The 22,826-nt window shown below is 63.7% G+C and overlaps 2 protein-coding genes across 3 annotated transcripts; both read right to left on the bottom strand.

Annotated features, from left to right (window-relative positions):
* Positions 1–91: 91 nt before the first annotated feature.
* On the bottom strand, positions 92–11,332 carry USP2 (ubiquitin specific peptidase 2). The gene is made up of 12 exons (XM_010581448.1): positions 10,610–11,332; positions 2,727–2,777; positions 2,310–2,433; positions 1,868–1,979; positions 1,678–1,788; positions 1,446–1,510; positions 1,249–1,352; positions 1,095–1,175; positions 863–941; positions 652–759; positions 297–417; positions 92–179 (listed from the first exon to the last, which is right to left on the bottom strand). The coding sequence occupies exons 1-12, from the start codon at positions 11,330–11,332 to the stop codon at positions 92–94; spliced, it is 1,767 nt and encodes a 588-aa protein (XP_010579750.1).
* Positions 11,333–19,305: 7,973 nt separating this feature from the next.
* On the bottom strand, positions 19,306–21,033 carry THY1 (Thy-1 cell surface antigen). 2 transcript variants are annotated; one of them, XR_775269.1, is made up of 4 exons: positions 20,953–21,033; positions 20,481–20,816; positions 19,610–19,800; positions 19,306–19,444 (listed from the first exon to the last, which is right to left on the bottom strand). XR_775269.1 is itself a non-coding variant. In XM_010581447.1 (3 exons), the coding sequence occupies exons 1-3, from the start codon at positions 20,987–20,989 to the stop codon at positions 19,688–19,690; spliced, it is 486 nt and encodes a 161-aa protein (XP_010579749.1). In that variant the 5' UTR covers positions 20,990–21,033; the 3' UTR covers positions 19,502–19,687. The 2 variants fall into 2 exon arrangements, 1 of the variants encoding a protein (XP_010579749.1); XM_010581447.1 differs by lacking the exon at positions 19,306–19,444 and having other exon boundaries at positions 19,502–19,800.
* Between the last annotated feature and the right edge of the window lie 1,793 nt (positions 21,034–22,826).

The following is a 22,826-nucleotide window of genomic DNA, read 5'->3' as shown; positions in this document are numbered from 1 at the left end:
TCCCTCTTGCACCTGGGGGGGCAAATGGCCGAAACCTGGAGGGGCCGGCTCTGAGGGGTGGTGCAGGGGGTCCCCAGGGAGGCAGGGCTGGCTACATGCGGGAGGATGGGCTGGCCAGCTCGTAGAAGAGCAGGTAGGCATCGCTGCTGCGGACGTGGCTGGATGACATCGGGGTAACACTGTGGAGATGGGGAGATGTGCTGTGATCAATGGGGATGAGGCACGAGGATGCCCTGGGCAGGGAGTCCCTGCTCGCCCCAACCCCGCAGACGCCCCTGTCCCACACGCAGCCTCACCGGGAGTCGTTGAAACTGTGCCACTCGCTGGAGACGGGGCTCTTGCAGTAGGCAGTGTAGTGTCCCCCCATGGTGGTGCCCGAGTGGTTGGAGACGGCGTAGAGGTTGTAAACGGCGTGGTCTGTGGGGAGCAAGGGTGGTGCTCAGCCGTGCCAGCTGCTGCCCCGCTGCCCCCCAACATGCCAGCATGGAGCTGGGACCAGAAGGGACCAGCACCCTAGATGTCTGTGGCTCCCACCCCCCGTGCCTCTGCCCCCTGCCACAGGCTGCAGCACCCTGGGGGGCATGAAGGACCCAGCCAGGAGCCTCCGGGAGCCCAGGGCTGGGCTGGAGGCACGCAGGGCCTGGCACTCACTGCAGCTCTGCGAGGCAAACTCCCGAAGGTCCAGGTCCTTCAGCTGGAAGTTGACGAAGGTGGTGAGCTTGCTTGTTCGTATCCTGGCCTCTGAGAAGCGCTTCAGGTCTGGGGGGTCATGTCAAGGAGCCGAGGGACAAAGAGGAGCCCATGAGGAACCACCTGCCCCCCACCAGCACCCCCTGGCCCTGTCCCTCTGTCTGAAGGATACGAAGCACCAGGATCTTGGGGAACTTCTGGATGCTGAATTTCTTTGTGCACCTTGTCCTGGCTTTGCAGCGACAACATGTCTGCGGGAGACAAACAGCACAAGCAAGAGAGTGAGGCCAGGCCAGCCCCACCGGGCACCGAGCCATCAGTCCTGGCAACACAGGCATGGGAGGGAAAGGGGCCCAGCCTGCACCAAGGCAAGCCCACCTGCCCCCGTGCCCCATGCCCCATACCGGTTTCTCGTCCCCATCCAGCACATCCTCTTTGGTGAAGAGCCGTAGGCAGTCCATGAGGGTGACCTCCCCGTAGCCTTTCTGTGGGAGCACAGCATGAGTCAGGGACAGGGTGTGTGTGGGAGGGAGTTGGGGGTTAGTGGGGACCCCTTACCTTGGGGATGGGCAGGGACAGGTCCCAGAAGGGGTCAAAGGCTGTGGAGCAGTAGCCGCACTCGCTGCAGGTCAGCGAACTCTTCAGCTGCCCAACAAAGAGGTCTGGTGGGGATGGGACAAAGCAGGGTGAGACCCGCGGTTCACAGCCCCACTACCAGTCCAGCCCTGCCCTCCTCTCCCCATGGCCCTGCTCACCGCCAATGCGGCTGTCCTCCCTCTCCTGGTACCTCCTCCACATCTGGCGGCTCTTCTCATCGTCACTGCAAGAGATGGGGAGACAGAGCGGTGCCGAGTGTGGCCTGGGGGACACCAGCTCTGGCGACCCAGCCCAGAGGGACCCGCGTGGTCACTGTCCTTGGGCTGGGCTCGCAGGCAATGAGCTTGTCTGTGGGGCTCGTCCACTGCCTCTGCCCCAGCCAGCACTTACGGGAGGTGGTCCAGGGTGTCCGTGCTGGCCCGTGGCCGCACCAGCACACGGTTCACCTCACTGTGCAGCCCATCAAGGAGGAACCGCAGGAACTCCTGTGCATCCTGCTGGCTGCAAGACACAGGGCATGGCCAGTGAGCAGTGGCAGGGGTCAGCTTCCCTCTGCCACCCCTGCACCAACACCCCTTACTTGTAGCCAACAAAACGGGGAGCATATCTCTGGATCTGTGTCTTGAACTCGGAGGGGCTCACGCTGTCATTGGGGGACGAGGTCCAGAGCAGCTGAATCAGCTTTGCAAACTCTGTGGGCAGAGAGGCAGGTCAGCAGCACAGCTGGCCCTGGCCAGCTCTGGTGGCATGGCATTACTGTGCCCTCCAGGGGAGAGCTCAGCACCCCACCCTGGGGTCCCTGTGGCCAGCCCTGTGCCCTCTGGAGACGGGACCTGATCTTCCCACTGGCTGGGCACCCACAGCACAGTGCCTGCCCCAGCAAGGCTGGGGAGAAGCACCGACCTCTGGGTGGGCATCCCCCAGGACATGGGGTGGCCCAGGGGGGCAAGGATGTGCTACAGGGATGTGCTGCAAGGAAGCCCCACAGGGTGTGGAGCCAGGGGCTGGTGACTGAGGGTTACCTGACATGAGTGCAGTGCGCATGCGGCTGTTGTTGTTGAGGTCCCGCAGGTACTGGTTCTGCAGGCAGTAATCCCGCAGCTCCTTGGTGTTGCTCAGGCACTGCAGGATGGAGTTCATGAAGCACTGGAGGAGGCAGAAGAGAAAACCATGGCAACGGGAGGCAGAGGGAGGCAGGCGGTGGCAGGGGGACACCTGGGGCGGGTGGGCAGAGGATAGGGACGAAGCAGTGCAGAACACGGGAACCTCTTCCTCAGCCAGCACTGTTGGGAGTGGGGTGCAGGGAGCCGCCAGGGTGAAAGTGTGGGTGCTGGGGGCGAGGTGAAGGGACAGGGCTCCCCACTGCCCCACAGATGTGCCTGCAGAAGAGCACGGTGCAATCTGGGGCCGCGCAGCCAAGTACCCGGGTAAGCACTCACCGTATTGCCGAGGTTTCGCAAGCCGGTCAGTCCCTGCACCGCCTTGGAGCTCTGCAGAGAGAGGGAACAGGTCTGAGACAGTGCCTGGCACAGGCTGGCTGTGCCTGTCGGCAGCCCAGTGAGACCACGGGCCACGGACGTCCGTGTGGAGCAGACCCTCAAGTGCAAGCAGAGGCGCCATCCCCCTGTGAGCACCATGGGCAGAGCCAGCACCATGGCTGCTCTCTGCACCAGTTGTATGCAGGACTGTGGCCAAGGAGCCAGCGGGAAGCCACGGCTGGCCTACCCCATCCTGCTTGCCTGGCTGCTGCTGCTTGGCTCCCTGGCCCAGGGCAACACAGGGGTCAAAGTTCTCCCTGCCTGGCGACACTGCTGCCCCATGCCCTGGGCTGCAGGCCAGGCCAGCCGCTCCTGTTATCTCCCCTTGCCAGCCCTGTGGCCCGGGAAGCTGGGGGGTTGCAGTGCCCCGTGCTGGCCCCATGGCTGCAGGAGGTGCATGGTGCCCCACTGCTGCCCACCTTGTCCACACCGGGTGTCCTCTCCAGGACAGCCGGCACAAGTGCAGCACAGACTTTGGCACAGCTGTTTTATGGGATAAAGTCCACCTGGGAAAGTGCAAGCCCAGCCCTGCGGCAGTCAGCCCAGTGAACGGGGCTGCACGCCCAGCGGTGCCCTCCCAACTGCTTGCTGGCCTGGCTGGGCTGCGCCTGTGCCATGGGGCTCTTTGAGGTCCCCAGCTACTTCCTGAGCCAGGCAGACTCACGCCAAGCAGAGATGGGCACAGGCAGCTGGGTGCTGGGGCAAGGAGGCATCGCCACTCTTTGCTGGAGAGACCGAGATTGCAGAGGGGTCTGGGGAGCCACAGGGCTGCTTATCCCTCTTGCAGCATGGGGGACTGGGTGCTGGTGGGGATGAGTGGTGGGAGCCCAGGGGTCCTGCTCCCAGCCTTCCATGTGAGCCTAGCACAGAGAGTAGTGGTGGGATGAACGGCCCTGGAGCTGTGCCTGGAGCAAGTTGAGGGAGGGCAACAGGGCTTGCAGGATCAGACTGCTGATCGTGCCCCCCCAGCTGCCCAGGTTTTAAGGATCCTCAAGCAAACGCCCCAGCTGCCCACCCCAGGCCTGAGGAGGGGGAGGAGGAGAGGAGGGGAGGGGGCCCAGCAGCTCTGAAATAGCAGCAGCTGGTGCGTGTGTGGGAGGTGCTGAGCACCCAGCCCTGACAGCAGCCCAAAATAACCCAGATCCAGTTACACGTGCTCCTTAGCGACGGTGCAGGCATCACCCACCGCAGGGGGGACCAGCACCAGCGGGGACTCGGCCACCCTGTGTGGGCGCACGTGGCTCTGCCGGACCGACCGGGTACCCTGTGTGCCATGCGAGTGCCCCTGCACAGCCCAGCGCACCAGGGCTGTCTCCATCCATGGCCGGCCGCGGCGCTTAGTGCCCGGGGGTGCCACTGCAAAAGTGCCAGGCAAGCCCACCACTTATCCCCTGGCAGGGACACCCAGGCCGCGGAGCAGGCTCAGCTAGGCAAGGGGTGCCAGCAGGCCGTGGCGGGTCAGTGGCACACCATGGCTGGAGGAGCTGGCCTGGCTCTGGTTCCTGAGCAGATGGGGCTGAGCAGGCAGCAGGAGATGTGGGTCTGTGTCCCAACAGCCTACATCCCTTGAAGGGGCCAACCCCCCGCCAAAGGCTTGCTGCTCACGTCCCCATGCCTATTGCAGGGAAGGTCACGGTGCCGGGGGGTAGCAGCAACTTCTGGGAGCTGCCCCAATGTGCCCCAGCCACCCCCACCAGGATGCTGCTCATCCAGTTGCCCTATTCGGGCAGCTCCCGCTGTGTGCCAGGAGGGACCGGAGTGTCCCGCCAATGTGGGCGCAAACCTCCCCATGGACCTGGCATTTGCGTGCTACCTAGGCTGCCCTCGCAGAGCCTGAAGCAACCCAGGGGAGGGCCAGGGCTGGTGGAGGAGCAGGGGGGGCAGGTGTTCCCATACAATGGCACAAGCCTGTATGCACTGAGGTCTTATTCCCCCCCCCCCCCCCGGTTTTCCCTCCCCTGGGTGACTCAACTCCAGCTAATCTCCCTTGCCCGTCCAGGGCTTTATCTAGGACACGGCGCTCGCTGCTCAGAGGCGGTGAAGGAGAGCTGGCTCACGCGGTGGCAGCTGGGCAGTCCCCGAGGCTGCACTGCAGGAGGGGAATGAGGGACAAGGGATGGGGACAAGGGACAAGATCTGGACTGTCCTGCCCCATCCGGGTCTGCATGCCAAGTGCCTGTTGGGGCAGCAGGAGAGCCCGAGCAGCCAGACTTACATAAGTGCCCAGACCCTGTCCTCCCTGCCGCTCGCCTCTCCTGTCCCCGCAGGGGGAGATCTGCCCCAGCGCTGTGGCTCCGGGGACAGCCACGCTCGGTCCAGCGACACTGCCAAGGGGCTGGCATGGCCAGGAGCCCCCTTCCTGCGGTGGGTAGGCTGGGACACAGGTACCTGGCCAAGGTCACCGCAGGGGCAGGGCTGGGAGAGGGACCCAGGTGTCCTGACACGTGCTTTCACCTGCTCCCTGCCCCTCCTGCGGGACACCGCAGCACCTCACGCCCGTGGCCAGCCAGGACGGGCCCCCCCCCCCCGGGCACCCCATCCTCTAGCAAGGGGGATGCCGTGGGGTACCCCGCGCTCCCCGGCGAGGGCAGGGGCCGCCCCCTCCCCGCGCCCTTTTCTCTGCCCCCCAAGCCAGAGGGCAGGGGCTGCAGGCAGCCGCAGGGCTTGTACCTTGGTCTTGTTGAGGACGAGCCCGACGAAGGTGGAGACCAGCAGGGACCCTGGCATGGAGGTGCGGGGACGCAGGTCCTTGTGAAGGTCGGGGAGCGTGGGGGGCTCCTCGGGCAGCGTCACCGTGTACGAGTCCCTCATGACGGCCCTGGCGGGCACGGCCGGAGGGCGAGGGCCAGCGGCGGGGAGGGGGGTGCCGGGTGGGCGCCCCTCGCCTCGGGCCAGCTGAGGCCTGGGGCACGGGGTCAGGTGCCCGGCCTCGCCGGAGCCCCGCCGCGCTCAGAGCGTGCGGTGCCCGGAGCCGGTGCCGGCTCTGGGGCTGACGGCACCTGAGCGGCTCTGACATCAAATGGGTGGAGGGAGAGGCGGCAGCCGGGCTCCGTGACGGCCAGCCCCCGCCGCACCGCGTGGTACAGCCGAGCTGGGAGCCAAGGGGGCCCGCGAGGGGCGGCTGCGCCCGTGGGCCGCGCTGCCGGCACGCCGAGCCCCTGGCAGCGGCAGGGCCCCAGGACGGGCGGGGCCCTTCGGAAGGGGGGGGGGGGAGCCCCCCCGCATCCTCCGACCCTGTCGGCAGCTCTGGGCAGCAGCGCTCCCCGCGCTCCGGGGTGCCCGGCCCCCAACACCCCGACACCGGCGTCACGGGGGCAACGGGGCACTCGGTGCGAGGCGGCAGCCGGAGGGGCGCCTGCTCCCCGGGGGCTCCCCCCCCCCCCTCCTGGGGACTAGGGCTGATGGGACCGGCTCCCCTGCCCTGGGCACGCTTGCTGCCAGGACTGAGCTGGGTGGGTGCTCGGCAGAGAGCGGGTCTGCCCCGGCTGGGGGTCGCTCGCCAAAACGGGCTCGGTAAAACTGGGGCACTGCCACAGCGTGTGGGTGCAGGGGGTGCCTGTACCCGGAGAGGGGCTGAGGGCTGTCTCAGAGGGTTGTGGGGCTCCCGGGCGTGTGCCTTCCCTGCAGGGCCGATGCCGGGCCCCCGGGCAGTGCCATTTTGGGGGAACTGAGCGACAGCAGACCGTGCATAGCCCCCTCTTCGGGGGATGCATTGGTACTGAGCTCAGAGGGTATTTCAGTGCCTTGCTTCCTTCGCTGGGGGAAAACTCCCTCCAAATCCTGTGTGAAGCAAAGACCCCATCTGGTGTCTCCCCTCCGGGTGCTGGGTAAACCGAGGCATGGAGCGGGAAAGGCTCCGGCTCTTCTCCTGCAGCAAGGGCAGATGCGGAGGCTGGCAGGGAGCCCGGGCGTCCTGCGTCCTAGTCCTGCATCTCCCTCTGCTTCACCCCTCTGACCGCAGCAGGGCGAGCGACGGAGGCTTGTGACTGCTGTGCATGCCCAGGTGTCTTACCCGCCCGCTCAGGGAAATTTCCATGGGCGACAGAGGCAGGGAGTGCAGTGCGCTCAGGCTGCTCTGAAGACAGCCAGAGCCTCCAGCCTCACTGAGGGGGTTGGAGGCACCGAGCAGAGGCTGCTTTCCTCCCATGCTAGCCCCCACCAATACACCCGAAGCCAGAGCCAGTGGCTGCTGTTTGAATCCTAACTGCTGCAGATGCAGACTCCCCTGTCCGCGGCACAAGCTCTGCACAGCCAGTGGAGGGGCTGACTGGGGGGGGAGGGAGGGAGACTATTTTTGGCACCAGCAAAAATATCTGAGGAGGCATCTTGCAGCGTTATTCATCTGCAGGGCCAGGGCTTTTTGCATCACAACAGGATGCTCGTCGTAATCCCTGCTTGCGTGTGCGCACATGTGTATATATATACACACCCCACAGTGTGTACACCGTACACACACAGGGACACAGTGCGCGCACGGGGGTGCACACCCCACCAGCCTCGCACAGACGGTGTGGATGCCCTGCAATGCGCTCCCACAGCCCCTGCAGGTCACATCCTGGGCCCTGGGGCCATGGCACAGCTCCCCAGTGCGTGTACCATCATACCAGTGCTGCACATGCCAGCCAGGGCTCCCGCCACCCTGCCCTGCAGCCTGGTGGGTGGCCCGGGGGCAGGGCAGGGTGTACCCCAGTGCACAGCCTGCCCCGAGCGCTGTGCAGGGTGCTAGTGCAGCACTCTCCATGAGGATGCAACCGTGCCAGCAAAGCCGGTTCCGTGGCAAGAGGGGTGGCATTCAGCCACATCCCCTGCTGAACCTTGTGCCCCGGTGACATCAGGTGCCCTGGGCCAAGGACCAAATTTGCCTCCAGCCAGAGCGGCATGCAGGCTCTCAGGGAAAGGCTGGAGCAGGAGAGAGAAGGGGAGCCCCGGTGGGATGGCATCACTCAGAGCCAGCTCCCTGCCCTCAGCTGTCCCCTCTGCAGCGGTGACCTTCTGCCACGGGCAGAGGTTGCCACAGGCCCGGTTGGCACCATGAAGGCAGGCAGGGCCAGGACTGGCTGCAGGCCAGAGACGTCAGCTGCTCAGGATGGGACTGCGGAGAGCTGCCGGCGATTTTGTGGGTGGCTCTGGCCTTCTGACCCTATGTTCACCCAGGGTGGTTAATGGGGCGGCACAGCCCCAGTCCTGCCCCCCGCCAGCCTACCCTTCCCGGGAGCAAGCACGGCCCTGCGCGAAGCCAGCGGCTTGGCAGGCATGGCCACTCGCTGCAGCTGCACGCGCCTCCCTTTGCCCTGCGGGACGGTAAACTGAGGCGCAAAGTGATGGTGTGGGTAAGAACAAATGTGGGCACCCTCGCCTCCCGGCTGCAAACTCCTGTGGATGATGGTTCATGTGGTGCAAAGGCAGGAGGTGGCTGGGGAAGAAGGGATGGGAGGAGGCACTGAGCCAGCCCCGCCATGCCCTGGCTCCGGCGGGAGTGGGTGCTGCTGGCACTGCCCTCAGGGCTGGGTAATGGGGCAGAACCGATGGCAGTGCCGGGGCTGCAACATGCACTTGTTTCCGGCACCTGGCACGACTGCAGGCACCCAAGTCTGTTTTATGATCGGTACATTTGCTTCCCGGCTTGGGAAAGGGAGGAAAAAAAGCACAGGAGTGGAAAATAGCAGGTGTGCTCATCAAAGCACCAAGGAAACCTAAGCCAGTGTCGCTGATCCAGCCTCCCTACCTGCCTGGGGCACGGGTGCCTGCCCCAGCACCCTGTTCCAGCTGCCAAGCCCTGCTCACCTTTGCCACCCATCAGCCCTGGCTGGAAAACCTCTGGCTGCGTTTGCATGAAGACCACAAGGCTGCAGTTTGGGAGTAGCGCAGCCCCTGCTGTCCCATGGCCATCCCATGGCAGCAGGCTGGCACCCACATCGGAGTGGTGTGTGGGCACCTGGGGGTGGGGACCCCTGCCCTAGCAGTGGTGGCAAGGGCTTCAGTGAGTGCCCATGGCTGCTGGGTCCCCCCTTGGTCCCCCCTACCAGGGCCTGGTGTGGGAGGGGGAGGCAGGAATTCCCTTCCACAGCAGGGCTCCTCCACTCACCCAGGCCCCCCAGCTTGCTCCCTCGCCCCAGGGCTGGGGGCCAGGGACCAGGTAGATTGGGCACAGGGGGTCCCACACCAGGGCAGGGTACTGCTGATGCTGCATGTGGTGCAGCTGGTTCTGGGGTGGAGGGTGCGGAGGAAGGGGCAGGCGAGATGCTGGCAGCAGGCTGTGATGCCGCACCCCCTCCATTGCCCCCGCTCTCATGCCTAGGGGCTGAGGTGGGTGTTTAAAACCCGGATGAGCACCAGGGAGAGGGAAGCGGGGAGCCGGACCTGCTAGAAATGGGACGGGCGGTTCTGGAGGAACAGGGGGGAGACCTTCCCCATTGAGCCCCAGCTGTGGGCATGTGGCGTGCAGGAGCGGCCACGTCTCCTCCCTACCCCATGCCTCCGGCTGTACCTCCCCAGTCCAAGGGCATGGGCCAGACCTCCAGGCTGCTCCCACAGCCCTTTTCCCAGGCCCTTGGGCACAGGGAGGGATGTAGGGGCACTGGCTGAAAAGGGGAAGAGCTTCCTCTCCAGCTTGCAGGGAAGCAGAAAAGAATCCCCCAGCCCTTATCCTCCCTGTTTGTTGGGCGATGGTGGGACAGAACCGCAGGGAAACAAAGAGCAGGTCAGACCCTGCGCCAGGGCAGACTGGCCTCCACCATGGGTGAACGAATGCTGACTGGAAATGGAGCGGGAGACAACGCGGGCAGAGCCTGACCAGATCTTGGAAGAAAACCTGAGTGGAAAATTACCAGGCTGCTCCCCTGCGCGCCTGAGCCGGGCTGCATGTGTGATGCCTGCTCCCGGCCCGGGCTGAGGCTCTGGGGATGGTGCAGCACTGATTGATACCTGGGGCATGGAGTGCCTGTCACCGTGTGATGCTGTACGGAGCAGCCACTGCCATGGAGAAACTGCTGCTTCCCTGGCTGCCACGACCCATGCTGGGGGCTGGGGCACAGGGCCCCAAGATGGCAGCAATAGACCATGCCAGGGATCAGGCATCACAGGGCACTGGTGAAAAACCTGACTGACAGCTGGGCACTGAGTCACTGTGCCAGAGCCAGCACCAGCCAAACCAGCCTTCCCAGCTGGGTGTCTCCAGCAGGGTGAGTGCCCAGCCCGGTCATGTCACCTTCTCCAGCTGGGACGAGGCAGCAGGAAACCCTCTTTGGCCCCACGCTGGACCGGGGCTGGGAGGGAGCAGAGGGCAGGGGTTGTGGGCACAGCCAGCTGTGTGGGGACACAGCTCACTGGGTGCACCCATGCAGGTTTGCACGCACAGGGGTGTGAGTTTGCCCGCATGTGCCATCACCCGCTGTCACGCATGCATGCAGAAAGGTGCGGCGCACGCGCTCCTGCCAGCACATGGGCACCCTTAGCCACAAAGCACCCGTGGGGAGCCCCGGGAGCTGTGCTCCCAGCAGTGCAGGCAGTGAGGAGCACAGCCCTTCAGAGGACACCTGCCTGCCCGCACATGGCTGTCTCAGCAGCTCTGGCCCAGGACTGCTGTGCCAGCAAGGGCGGCTTGAAAGGTCAGCAGCAGCCCTGCGTGGCACAAATGCAGAAACTGAGGCACGGAGCAACGCACCGAGATTCCCAGGGAGAGCGTGCAAGGTGCCTCGGTCTCCCCGGCTCAGTGCAAGCAGGCATGGTCCACATATGCCACTGCAGCGCAGCTTTGTCCCCCATCCCCAGCAGGCGCCACGTACCGTGGGGTCCCGGGCGGGCATGTCGCAGTAGCCATCGTTCCTCTCGCAGGGCTGGCTGGCGCAGTGTGTGCCTGAGGGAGGCAGGGCAGAGCTGAAGGAGGCCTGTGAGGGGCTGAGGGGGCCCGTGGGGAGGCTGCCATGGCTGCTTTTCCTCCCGTAGCTCTCCAGGTAGCCACGGACGTAGTCGGAGCGTGTGGCAGCCTGGTAGAGACCCTGCAGGGTGCCGAGTTCCTGGCGGCCCCGGGTGCTGAGGGGGCCGAGGGTGGGCGAGTAGGCACTGTCCGAGGTGTGCAGCCCGGAAAACTCCCGTGCCAGGTCCGAGTGGCTGATGGATTTGCGACGGCTGAGAGGTGCTGTGGTGGGCAGGTAGCCCGGGGGGCTGCTGGGGGCCCCTGCGAAGGTGTAGCATGCACCCCCGCTCAGCCCGCTGCCCGGCGGCCGGGTGCGAATGTATGTGGGGCTCAGGCAGATGTTGGAGTCGGGGTACAGAGGCAGCCGGCTACTGTCATAGCCACTGGTTGGGGACAGTCCTGTGTGGTGGTAGCGGGGGGAGCCCAGGTAGCTGGTTTTGAAGCCGATTTTGTTGCTGTCTGCATAGGATGTGGCCAAGGTGGATCCATAGGAGGTGTACGAGCTGTAGCCACTGGGCACCTTGCTGTACGTGGTCTCGGCATAGCGGGACGAGTCGACGTACCTCTTCAGGGTGGAGGAGAGCTGGGACATGCTGGAGGCTGGGGCTCAGCGGGCTCTCCTGGAGGCATCGACTGCAAGAGAAGAGCCCGGGGGTCAGCTTCCACGGGGCCATGGTCAGCACTGGGGCATCCACCACCAGCATTCACCCAGTAGCTTGCTGGCTCCTGCCTTGCCTGGAGACCCTGGGAGGGGTGGGCAGGCAACAGTGGGAACCCAGGGAATGAAGGGTGCAGGGGGGCTGTGGGTGCAGTGTGGCCATGGCTCCTGCCACCTCCCAGCCCTCCTGGAGAGCCTGGGACAGCGGAGCCCAGCTGGCACTGCCACCCATGTGCCTTCAGGCACCTTCTACCACAGAAGTGAACCCTGGGGCACAGCCAGAGGCACCCAGCATCCTGGCACCCACAGTCACTGAAGCCAAAGGACTGCAGCGGACACCTCTGCCCTGGCCCTGGCGTCCCTGCCACACTGTCCCGAGGCTGTCCCACTCTTGAGGCTGGAGAGATGTCCCCATTGCTCCTCCAGATGGGAAGCAGTTGCCTGGTCATAGTCATGATGCTTAGGCCCAACTCTGGCTGAGATAGGCAGGCAGGATGGACCGATCCAGCCAGCCCAGCACCTTCCCCTGGTTATTCAGAGTGAGCGCTGGGGCTTGGCAAGGGGCTGGCATTTCCAGCTTGCTGCAAACCCTCACCATTGGGCTGAGAGGGAAACGGAGGCAAGGTCAGGAAGTCAGCACAGGACTCCTAGCTGTCCATCCCTGCTCATCACTTGGAGCCCGGCACCAGGCAGTGGGTGAAGACCTCGGTGCAGCCACAACCACCCAGGGGCCTTGGGGTACTGTGCGGACAGCCAGGGATCCCCTCATTGCGGAGGCCTGACCACCCAAGCAGCCTGCTCGTCTCCCTGCTGCGGCTGCCCCCTGCTAGCCTCCCATCAGTTATTCAAGCCGATGCAAGTCCTCCCAGTGAGGCGGCTGCTGTCCCCTCGCCAGTCAGGCAGAGCCAGCCTGTAGGGGTGGGTGACAGCCCAGCACTCGGTCCCCACAGGGAGCTGGTGGGTGGCTTCTGCCCCATGGCACCTGCACGGGGCTGGAGAGGAGCATGCAGGGCTAGGGACAGAGGCGCCCAGAGCATACGCGGAGCCAGCCTGGAGCTGGGACAGGGCAGCATGGCAGGCAGCAGCCTCCAGTGCCTGCAAATGCAGGCTGTCTGGAGCCGGGGGAAAGTTTGCTCTTGGCATGCACGCTGGCAGGCTGATGGCTGGTCCCCTACCTGTCCTGGGGCTGTGGCTGGCACTGGGGCGGGCAGTACCCCAGCCGAGCTCCTCTGTCCTAGTGTTGCTGGCGCTTCGCTCCCCGGGTGCCTGGCGTCCCTTCCCTGGCAGGACAGTGGCTCATGTGGCTCCGAGAGTCTCCAGTCACCCGGGAGATGACCCTGATTCAAAGGCTTTTCCCAGCCCAGTCGGGGCGGGCTCTGGCCCGGCTCCAAGCCAGGAGGTGACGGAGACGGTGCCTGGCCCGGCCCTCGGCCCTTGCGCAGCCCCAGCAGCACGCAGAGCACATCCAGGCTTGGGGACAGGCACTGGATCCCGGGCAAGAGGAGCCACCGCAGCGTCACTCCCTGCCTGACCCTGGGGGGGGGACCCATGCTCCTGCTCAGAGCCCAGGAGTCCCCAGGCATGCCTGCCCCAGTGGGACCCCCTGCCCAGGGGAGCCGGCAGCATCCCTCTGCAAGTGTTACCCCAGGGACAGAAGCCACACCGAGTCTCCCTGCTGTGGCCACAGTGCGTGTGCCCTGCATTTTCCATGGCAGGCAGCCTAAAGTGATCCCCATGAAACTGGAGTGGCAGAAGGGAGCCATGCATTGAGGGGACAGGCCCCCGTGGCTCCACACACACTGGGGCAAGGGGTGAGGTGGCTGCGGTGTCAGCTCCCCCAGCCGTCCCTGCCCATCTAACCCTGGCACAGAAATGCCCTGGGACTGCTTTTGGGAGATGGTGGTGAGAAGCACCATCCAGCCACCATGGCCTCCTGGCCAGCAGCCTGGCTTTCTGGCCAGCCGGCTGCATCCCAGTTGCTGTTGTTATTGCCCAGGGAACAACCATCCCACAATGGAGAGGAAACTATTTACAAGCAAGAGCAAGGTGGAGTGCACAGACCTGTTTGGGAATGGAGGCTGAAGAGTGAATAATCTGCTCCCAGGCAAGGACTCCACGAAACACCCAGCTCTTCCTGGCCAGGCTGCGGTCACCCTTGCCAGCACTGGGAGAGCCCAGGAGTGGTTCTGCCAGCCAGGATTTGACATGCACGGTGGGGAATTTTGCTCAGAGGGATATGGGACCCCAGCCAAGGGACTGGCACCCACTATGGGCGCCAGAGTGAGAGCGATGGAGCCCCTCGGCTCCCAGGGAGCACATGCCTGGCTGCCTGCCTTGCTGGGACACGGAGCAGCCTGGTACAGGGACCCTCCCTGGGCTGCTCCTGCTCCCCATCCCCCTAGCCAGGAGAGGTGATCTGGGCTTGGGACAGGTGCCTCAGTGCTGGGACAGCCCCATGCCATCACCCACTGCCAGCAGTGTCTGTGCTCTCCAATGGCACCCTGTGCCATCGCCCACTGCCAGCGATGCCCGTGCCCTGCCGCTGTGCCGTGCCACTGCCGGCACAAGCGGCGGCTCCCTGTGGGTGTGCGCAGGGTGCCTCTGCCCCCAGGAGAGCCGCTGGCTCGGGAGCGGGAGGGCAGCAGGTGCTTTCTGGCAGCAGGACAGGTCTCCACAGGGCAGCATGTGCCCTGGGGATGCGGGGGAGCTGATGGAGGGATGTGGGGCCCAGGAAGGGGAACCTGCCCCAGACACACCGGCTAACCCGTTGGCATTGCGGGAAGAGAGGTCTTACCACGGAGGACTGCTGCATCTGCTAGGACCGCCTGCGCTGCGGAATCCCCATGTCACATCAGAGCGGACCCAAGGGCTGCGGGAGAGCAGAGCGTGCCAGGAGCCAGAGGAGCTGAGGGGGTGTGAGAAAACCCCGGTTCCTCCCATCACTTCCTGGCCCCTCCCTGCCCGTAATAGTGCTGAGCTTTCCTGCTGCCTGGCAAAACCCTGGGGCTGGCATGGCTGAGTCAGGCCTCCTGCACCCTCGTCATCCTTGCGGGGTGTCAGGGGAAGCTGAGGCACAGGAATGTCCGGTCCACCATCACGTGGCCAGGCAGCAGCCAGCACCAGAGACCCAGGAGCCGGGACACTGTGGGGCTGCTCTGGAATCCCGCCCCGGCCTCCAGCTCCGGCAGCCTTCCCAATGGGAAGTTCAGCCCAAAGCTGGGAGGCAAACTCTTGACCCTGGAGGCAGAGGAGCAGAGGCCCTGCTCCTTCTCCAGCCGCTGTCCTCTGCTGGAGCCCTCCTGCCCATGGCCCGGTGGCAGCTGTCCCCCTCAGCAGCCGTGGAGCCCCAGAGCGGGCTCAGCTTACACAGCACTGGCTCCATCCAAGGTGTTACGGCACAGCTGCTTCTCGCTTACGCAGGCTTGGAGCTGTGTCCCCTGTCCCCTGAGACACAATGTCCCAGCCTGGAGGTTACATGGGAGTTCCCAGCCCTCCGCAACGGTGGAGGCAGAGGAGGGAGCCTGTGTGAAGTACCTTGCCTGCTCCAGCCTTCAAGTGGTTTGGGGTGGAGGGGCTCCACATCCAGCAGACAGTGCTGGGGGGGTGGGATGGTCTCCTGCCCATTCCCCGAGGGGAACCCCCTGGGTATCTGCATTGCCCTCTAGGAAGGGTGGCCCCGAGCAGCCCTGGGAGGCATGTGCTACAAAGTGTTTGCTCCCTGCAAGGGGCCAGAGTCACCAAGGGGTGTCCTCGGTCAGCAGATAGAGACCCCAGTGCCCCGGGGCACTGCTGGCAGCCCTTTTCGAAGCCCTGCTCCAGCACTGCCCCCCCCCCCCCATCTTTCAAACCCGAGAGAGGCGGGGCCGGGCCGGGGTCACGCGTGCAGCTGGGGCCAGCCTGGCCAGGGCCCTTCCCCTACCAGCCACTGGGCCTGAGAACCCTCCAAACTCATGCCATGCGTGCTGGCTGGGAGTCACCATCCTGGACTCGCTCTGTGCTGCTGACACATACCCACCCGGCTGCAGAGCCTGTTACTCGTTGCTCCCGGGCCACCCCCCAGGCAGTAAAACCACAAACCCACAGGGAACCTTGACTTAAGACCCAGGGCATGTTATTGCTTTGAGGTCTGCGGGTGGAAAAAAAGAAGGGACCCTGGGGAAGTGCCTGGGTACGCAGCTCTGCCCACGCTGGGGGATGAGGAGGGTGCCAGGGAGTGCGTCTCGCTGGTGGAGAGCTACCAAGTTTTCGTGCGTGAACTCTGAACCTGCTCTCTGGAGATGTAGAGACTACAAACCTCTCCCTCATGGTTTTACCCAGCCAAAGGAAGAGGGGGGCAGTTTTGCCGCCACCTCTGAGTCTGTGACGCCGCAGCCCCCTTTCCTGGGGCCGGCGTCCCCGCGACACCCCTTCCACTCACCTGCGTGTTGGTCGGCAGGACAGGTGACCGGCGGCTGGTCAGGGGCACGAGACTGGCATGGTGAGGGGCAAGCGGCCGGTCATGGGTTGATGCCGGCAGGGCTGAGCGCGGGGAGCCGATCCTGCCTCCTCGGGGCGCTTCCCCTGGGGCCAGAGGAGAGTGAGCGATGCGAAGGGGCCGGCAGCACCCGAGCCCTTTGCAGGGGACAGGCCACCCCACGGCTCAGATCCTCCACCCTGCAGGGAGCGGACGCAATGGCCAGAGGGGGCCGAGCTGGAGGGCTGTGGGGCCACGTAAAAACGGCACCGCAGAAATTCAGGGCTCAGGTTACCGGCTAGATAAATATAGTGTCTTTATCTGACCTCACAGGGCGATGAAATGCTCCTCTCGCATTCCAGCTTCGGGAGGCTTAAAGGGGACGTGAACCTGAGGGGGCTGGTGGCCCATGGCAAGGGGGTGCTGGGAGGGGAGGCTGCGGAGGCAGCGGGGGCTGTGGGAATGAAGATGGATGACTGAGGGTAAGTGTGGGGAGGGGAGAGATTTGGGGAGGGAGATGGAGGTCCACGCGGGAAAGGAAGGAGTTAAGAGAGGGAGCGAGGTGGGACACAAATTGGCATGGGGGTCAAGGCGGCAGAAAGAGGGGGTGCCCGTGGCTGCCAGCAAGGTCTGGAGCAGAGCATCAAGGTGAGGGGAAGGGGTGCTCTGGGTTTTGCCCCCCTTGGGGCAAGCCATAGGGAGAAGAGCCCCCTAAGCCTGCAGCAAAGGTGTGTACGGGGCAGCCGGCGTGGCTGTGTGGGCACAGGAACACCCGCCCCTCATGGCTCCACGGGGATACCGGGGCACCCACCCAGCACCGCTCCCGGACGCCTGACCCACCCAATGGGGCCTCATGGTATGCTGGCACCTGGGTGGCTGTGACTCAGCGAGCACCTGCTGAGCATAATTAGGAGGGATGCAATTATGGTGGCATTTTCCTCCCTCCTGCCTGGCTCCAGCCCTTAAACAGGGAGGGCCACACAAGGACCGCGTCTGGGTGTCACTCTGGGAGGCTGCTATGGGGTCACCAGCAGTGTTAGGGGGGTGGTGGCAGGGCCCTGCTCCCAAACCTAAGGGTGAGCATGCCCCATGGTCCCCAGCTCCCAGGGCTGCATCTTGACCCCGGGCAGGGAGCTGTACATGGCTGCTCCGGCAGCTCTAGAGGATGTGGGGGCCCTCAGCCGCCCCACAGGCAGCGTGCAGGCATGGGCACGCAGGAAGGACCCTAGCATGACAGGCACACCGCCCCGGGGCCAGGAGGTTCAGGACGCATGCACACACCCAGGCCCACTCCCGCATGTGCTCCCAGCCCTGGCAATTCCCTCCCCGGAGGATGGCGGGGCCAGGACCAGCTCCAGGGTGCCCGCTCGTACCTACCCCGCTTTGCCTCCCTGCCGGCACGGTGGGCAGCCCTGGCCCTGAGCTCACAATGGGGTGGGGGGTGGGGGGCCTCCGAGACGGAGCAGGGGGGATAGGGACAGGGATGGGAAGGGGATAGGGGCAAAGGGCCTGGGCGCAGGGGTCCATGCTCCAGGTGGGCAGGAGGGGGTCATCCTCCCCAGGGAAGGCAAGTCTTGTCCCTGCCTGCTTCTCTCCCACAGGGCTCGGGCTGCTGGAGGCCCTGGGGGACGCAAGGTGGGGGCTGCTCAGGAAGGGTGTCCCCCCCAGCAAGGAGGCTGAGGGCACAGGCTGTCCGTGCCCTCACCGCAGGCTGGAGCCCAGCCCCGCCACAGCCCCTCGCCCCACCGCCGCACACACGGGTGGCCGTGGCTCCAACACACAACCTAGGGTTTTATTGTGCAGACGGAGGAACACTCCCGGAGGATAGGTTTTTTTTGTTGTTGCTTTTCGTAGGGTTCTTTTCTTTTCCCCCTTAACAGAATTTTTTTTACGACAAGCTGTGGAAACAACTACAAATGTTCACAAAAAAATGAGACTCGAGACGCATCCGCGCTCTGCCGGCTGGGCTCTGCGCCTGCCCCGGCGCTCACCAGCAAGCCCAGGGAGCTGGGCGCAGCCAGACCTCAGCTATACACGGCCTCAGCAGCACTAGACAGCAAGCAAGCAGGCAGGGATGGGCAGGGAACCGGCATGGGGGTAGGAGGCAGCTTGCGGTGTCTGGAGAAGAGCAAGGAGTGGGGAGCAGCTGCTGTGAACTGCTCTCAGCCATGGCGGCACAGCCCAGGCTGCAGGCGTAGCTCATCGGGGCTGGGGCTCACCCCATGGACCCAGATGCTCCTGCCTGCATCTTCCTCTGCCCCCGTGCCCTCCCCTGAGCAAGGGTGCAGCAGGGCCAGCCCTCTGGTCTCTCTCCCCACGGGCCGTCTGGGCTGCTCCTTGCCCGGGAGCTGCCAGGTTTCGGGGCGGGGGGGGGCTCCTCCGGGTCCCACGGAGCATCAGGGCAGGCCTGGGCTGGAGGATGTGGGCTGTGCTCGGCGTCCCTCTCCCCACTCTTGCCAACCCCTGGGAAGGTCCTGGCCTTACTGAGGTGGTGGCCAAGAGCTGGGCTGCCCTTAGGCCCTTTTCTGCTCTTAAATGGAGACAAGGAAATGCTGAAAGGGAGGAGGGAGAAGGGAGGGGGCACATGGGCTCTTCCCAGCAGCATGGTGGGACTGGAGGAAGACTGTGCTGGAGGAAGGCCGCTGAGCCTAAGCAGGGCCAGGTACTGGGAGGTGTGCCATGAGGAAAGATCGGGGCCCCCAGATGTTTCTGCGGGGAAGACAGGGTGACAGTGCAGAGGAGTCCCTGCAGAGACCTTGGGGTCACACTCCCGTAGGGGAGCCCCCTCCCCACCAGCCTGCCCGGATTCAGCTCCGGGCATCTCAGGAAGGGGAGCAGGGGCGAAGGCAGGGCTGTGGCTAGCTCAGAGAGGCTCTGCTTGCCTCCACTGTGAGCGGGTGTTGGCAGCAATTCTCTCGTCACAGCTAAGGGCTGGTCCCCAGGGAGAGCAAGTGGTGTCTCGTGCTCGGGCAGCCCAAAGGTACCAGATGATGTCTGGAGGAGGCCTCCCTTCCACCTCAGCTGTAAAAAACAGATTAGGAAAAACTTGTTGCCAAAGCACATTTGCAGTGAGCCGCCTCCCAGGGCCCCAAAAGAGCCCAAAGGAGGCAGGGGCATTTGACGGGCGTCTCCTAGACCTGCTTCCCTCTCTCCTCCCAGCCTGGCCAGGCTCAGCATCATCCCGTGCCTCCCCTGCTCCTTCTGTGTCTTCCCTGCTTGCTCTGAGACACGACTTGCCTCGTGCCCCCTCCCAATCACGGCAACTCAGGGTGACTCAGGATGAGAGGAGCAGGCTGAGAAATCAGGAAGGCACCTGGCTAGTGGGCAGGGCGGGTTGGGGATGCCGGCAGCCCCCTCTCCTCCAAGGGCTGCGGGCACAGCACCCAGCACAGGGACCCCTCCGCACGCTCTCGCAGCATTTCTCTCTCTTACCTGCTAATCCAGCTGTCTTTCCCCAGTTGAGAACAGGCAAACCCCAAAAGTTAAAGGGATGGGAGAAGCGGGCTGTGCGGGGCTGAGGCTCCAGTGCTCCCAGCATGCGCAAACCAGTCAGCCTACCGAGCGGGGAGGTGCGATGGGAGAAGCAATGCTGCCTAGCGGAGCCACCATGCTTCGGAGCAGGGCATGTGTGCGTGTGATGGTGGGTCTCGGCACAGGACGGTGGTTAGCGTTAGATATACGGCTATATAGAGATAACACAGAGAGGTTTCACTTGTTCCAAACGGTTCAGCTTCTCTTTCCAAGGGCTGCGTTCTGGCGGGGGAGGCGGGTTTGCTGGGGTATTCGGTGTGTGCGTGCGTGAGTGTGTGCGTGCGTGTGTATGTGTGCTTTTCCTTTCACAGGGACACGAAGTCCACGGCTTGCAGGAGAGGCAGGGAAAGGAGAAGCAGCAGGAGCCACGAAGTGTTCTGGATCAAGAGGCTGAAGCCGGCGCATTTCTCCAGTTTGTCTGTGAGGAGAGGGAACAGGGAGGGAGAGAAGAGCCGCAATGAAATCCCTCAGGAACAGAGATCAGGCTGGGTCTTATAAAGTGTGCTGGGACTCAGCTTCTTGCCTTTTCTCTGCCACAGAAATGCAGCAACTCTTATCCTGGCCCCTTGCTTGTTTCTCCTCTCACCTTGTGCCCATGTAGCCACAAAACTTTTGGGGGCACAGAGACCCTGGAAAGCATAACCCTGCCTGTGCCTGACTGAGGTGACAAGGGGATGGGCACCAGGTAAGATGAAAGGCTCTGCAACTGGAGGACTGCTCCTGTGGGATGCACGGAAAACCTCCACTGCGCTCCTGCTCCGGACCACATACCCCTTCAGTCCTTCACTGGCAGACTTGTTCCCTCTGCTGGGACTGACTGTGAAGCATCACCTATGGGAGGACACCTGGGCAATGCACCCGAGGCAGGGCCTGAGAGAGGCAGGGCTAAGCAGTCTGAGATGGGGCAGAGCAAGGCCATCTGTGGGGCTGACTGCTCTGCTTGCAGTAGGAGGGGCACGTAAGGGTTAGGAAACATTTATGGGGCTCAGGGAGGGTTTGGGGATGCCATAGGGGGTTGTGGATTTCTCTGCTGGCCCTGCCAAGCCAAGGAGCATCTGAGAAGGAGGGAAAGAGACCAGGTGCCGCTGCCCATCTCACCTTTGATGACAGTGATGTTCTTTATCTGGTTGCCGGTGTAGTCGTTGGTGGCCTTCAGCTCGCACATGTAGACACCCTCATCGCTAGTGGTGAAGCTCTGCAGGTAGAGGCACACCAGGTTCTTGTGCATGGTGACATTGGCTCGGCTCCGGTAGATGTTCTCGGAAACACTGATGGTGCTGTGGATGACGTGCTTCCTGTTGTCCTTGGTGATGCTGAACTCATAGGTCAAGGGGTTGCTGGTTTTGTTCTCATAACGGCAGTCCACCCGGAGGCTCTGGCCCAGCAAGCAGGCACTCAGGTCCTTGATCATCTGGCAGTGGGCAGCCTGGAGGACTGGGAGAGGCAAGCAGGGGTTGGACAGGGAACAGCAAGCACTGGGGATGCCCATGCAGCCTCCTGGCCCTTGCCTGGCTGCTCTGGGCTGAGCTCACTGGAGAGCAGGGAGGGGACGCACGTCGGCCAGCTGTACCTGTCAGGATGACAGCGATGCTGACGGTGGGGTTCATCTCTCTGCTGAGGTGCCCAGCGGCGGCTGTCACTGAGAGGGGAGTCTGGGCAGGGAGAGAGAGAGGCGGTTAGCCAGGCCATTGCCCCAGCGCGCAGATGCAGGCACTCGGTGGTGCAGACACGGGTACACGTGGCACAGGTGGGCAGGCTGCCTCTTCTCACACAAATGATGCTCTATAGCCTGCTCCTCATCATGATTCACTGCACAGGGACCGGCTGGCCTGGCAACGCGCTAGAGAATCGGGCACTGCGTGTCTGGCCAGCATCACCTTTCCGTATCCCCAGGCAATGCCAGCCAAGCTCTCTTTTCCCTGTCTGGCTCCCCCACGCCAGACATGAAATGAGCGTGGCACAGACCTGCAGTTGCCTGCAGCGAAGCCTGCGTGCGCTGCCTTCCCCTCCTTCTACCCTGTGCCCAGACTGGGTGCCCAGTCAAAGGATGGGCAGGAGAAATCAGGATGCGCCCTGGTGTCTGCACATCATGGCCGGAGGGCTGTGTCTCACGACCCTCCCTCAGCGCCGGCAGGCGCCAGGCCTGCCAGCTCCCTTGCGGCTCCAGCGGGTGAGCTCAGCAAAGATGACTCATTGCGATGCAGTGAGGGAAAGGGGCCAAGAGCAGCGAGGAGGGACACGGCAGCTGGACAGGGAGCCAAGACTGCCAAAGGATGGCACCAAGTCTCCAGGGGCTGAGCCGAGCCTGCCCGGCCACAGGGTGGAAGGGTTTTGGGGTGGCAGAGTCCACCCTCTGGGTCCCTGGCCTGGTGCCTGTCTCTCTTCAGGCTGCCTCCTGGTCTGTGTGGGTAAGGGGCCTGCAGATGTGCCATCAAAACCCCAGGGCTGCTGACAGTCCCATCCAGCTGAAAGGAATCAATTACAGGTTTGCAGCTCAGCCAAGCAGCCGCATAGGGAATCCAGCCGCAGATATGCGGAATGGAGGGAGAGGGTGGGGGAGCAGCAAAGCAGACACGGGGGCTGAAGGACACACCGAGCGCCCTGCAGTCGGTCCTCCAGGCTGGGGATGTGGGGCCAGGTCCAGGAGGGGGAGGTAAATTATCACCCCTTTGGGACTCCAGGCTGGCAGAGGGGACAGCAGACCCCCAGTTTGCTCCCTCTGAGCCTGGCTAAGAATTCAGGGAAAAGCTAGGAACTGCCTGCACCGCAGCCAGCTGGATTTTTGTTTTTAGCATTTTTTGGTCTTTCATATAACATTCTAGGAGGAAATACCAAAACCATTTGCTCACTCTGAAGCTGTGAAAGATCTCTGTATCTGCAGCCCCGAACCCTGGCTAAGAAGAAAAACTCCCTTCTGTTTAGTCTTGCCAACCAAGAGGTTGCAAATGGGGGCAGAGGCATGATGGAGGAAGTCTCCTCTGGGTTCCTAGAAACTGGCCCCTGTCCCTTGCTTTGTCATTTCTCAGCTCTGACCCACCCCTCTGAATGTCCTGGGATGCTATCTAGGTCACAGCCAGGCTTTTCTCCAGAAAATCAGTGCAAATAAGCTCCCAGAAAGGGGGGATTCCTCCTGTCTATGTGCAAAAGCACTCAGATCATCTAGGCTCTGCGTTTGGGAGCCCTTGGCTCCCTCATACCCCTCGTCTCCTCCTGACAGCGGTGCCGGGAGCAGAGCTAGCCAGGTAACTCTCGCTCCAGCGTGATCCCAGGGGCTTTTTGTAGGTAGAGGACTCTCGAGGAGGGCACCATCAGAGCGATTCTGGCTTTTGCAGAGCAAAGCTTTCCAGCGCTGTCTCTACCACCTGCTCGGGGCCACACCATGTTGGTACCTCTGTGCCCGTCACCGTGACAAGCTAAGGGTGACAAACAGGCTGCGGGGATGGA

The sequence above is a fragment of the Haliaeetus leucocephalus genome, unplaced genomic scaffold (assembly GCF_000737465.1).
Source record: "Haliaeetus leucocephalus isolate CR32 unplaced genomic scaffold, Haliaeetus_leucocephalus-4.0 Scaffold773, whole genome shotgun sequence".
Classification (NCBI taxonomy): Eukaryota; Metazoa; Chordata; class Aves; order Accipitriformes; family Accipitridae; genus Haliaeetus; species Haliaeetus leucocephalus.
This window is presented reverse-complemented; position numbering and strand designations above follow the sequence as displayed.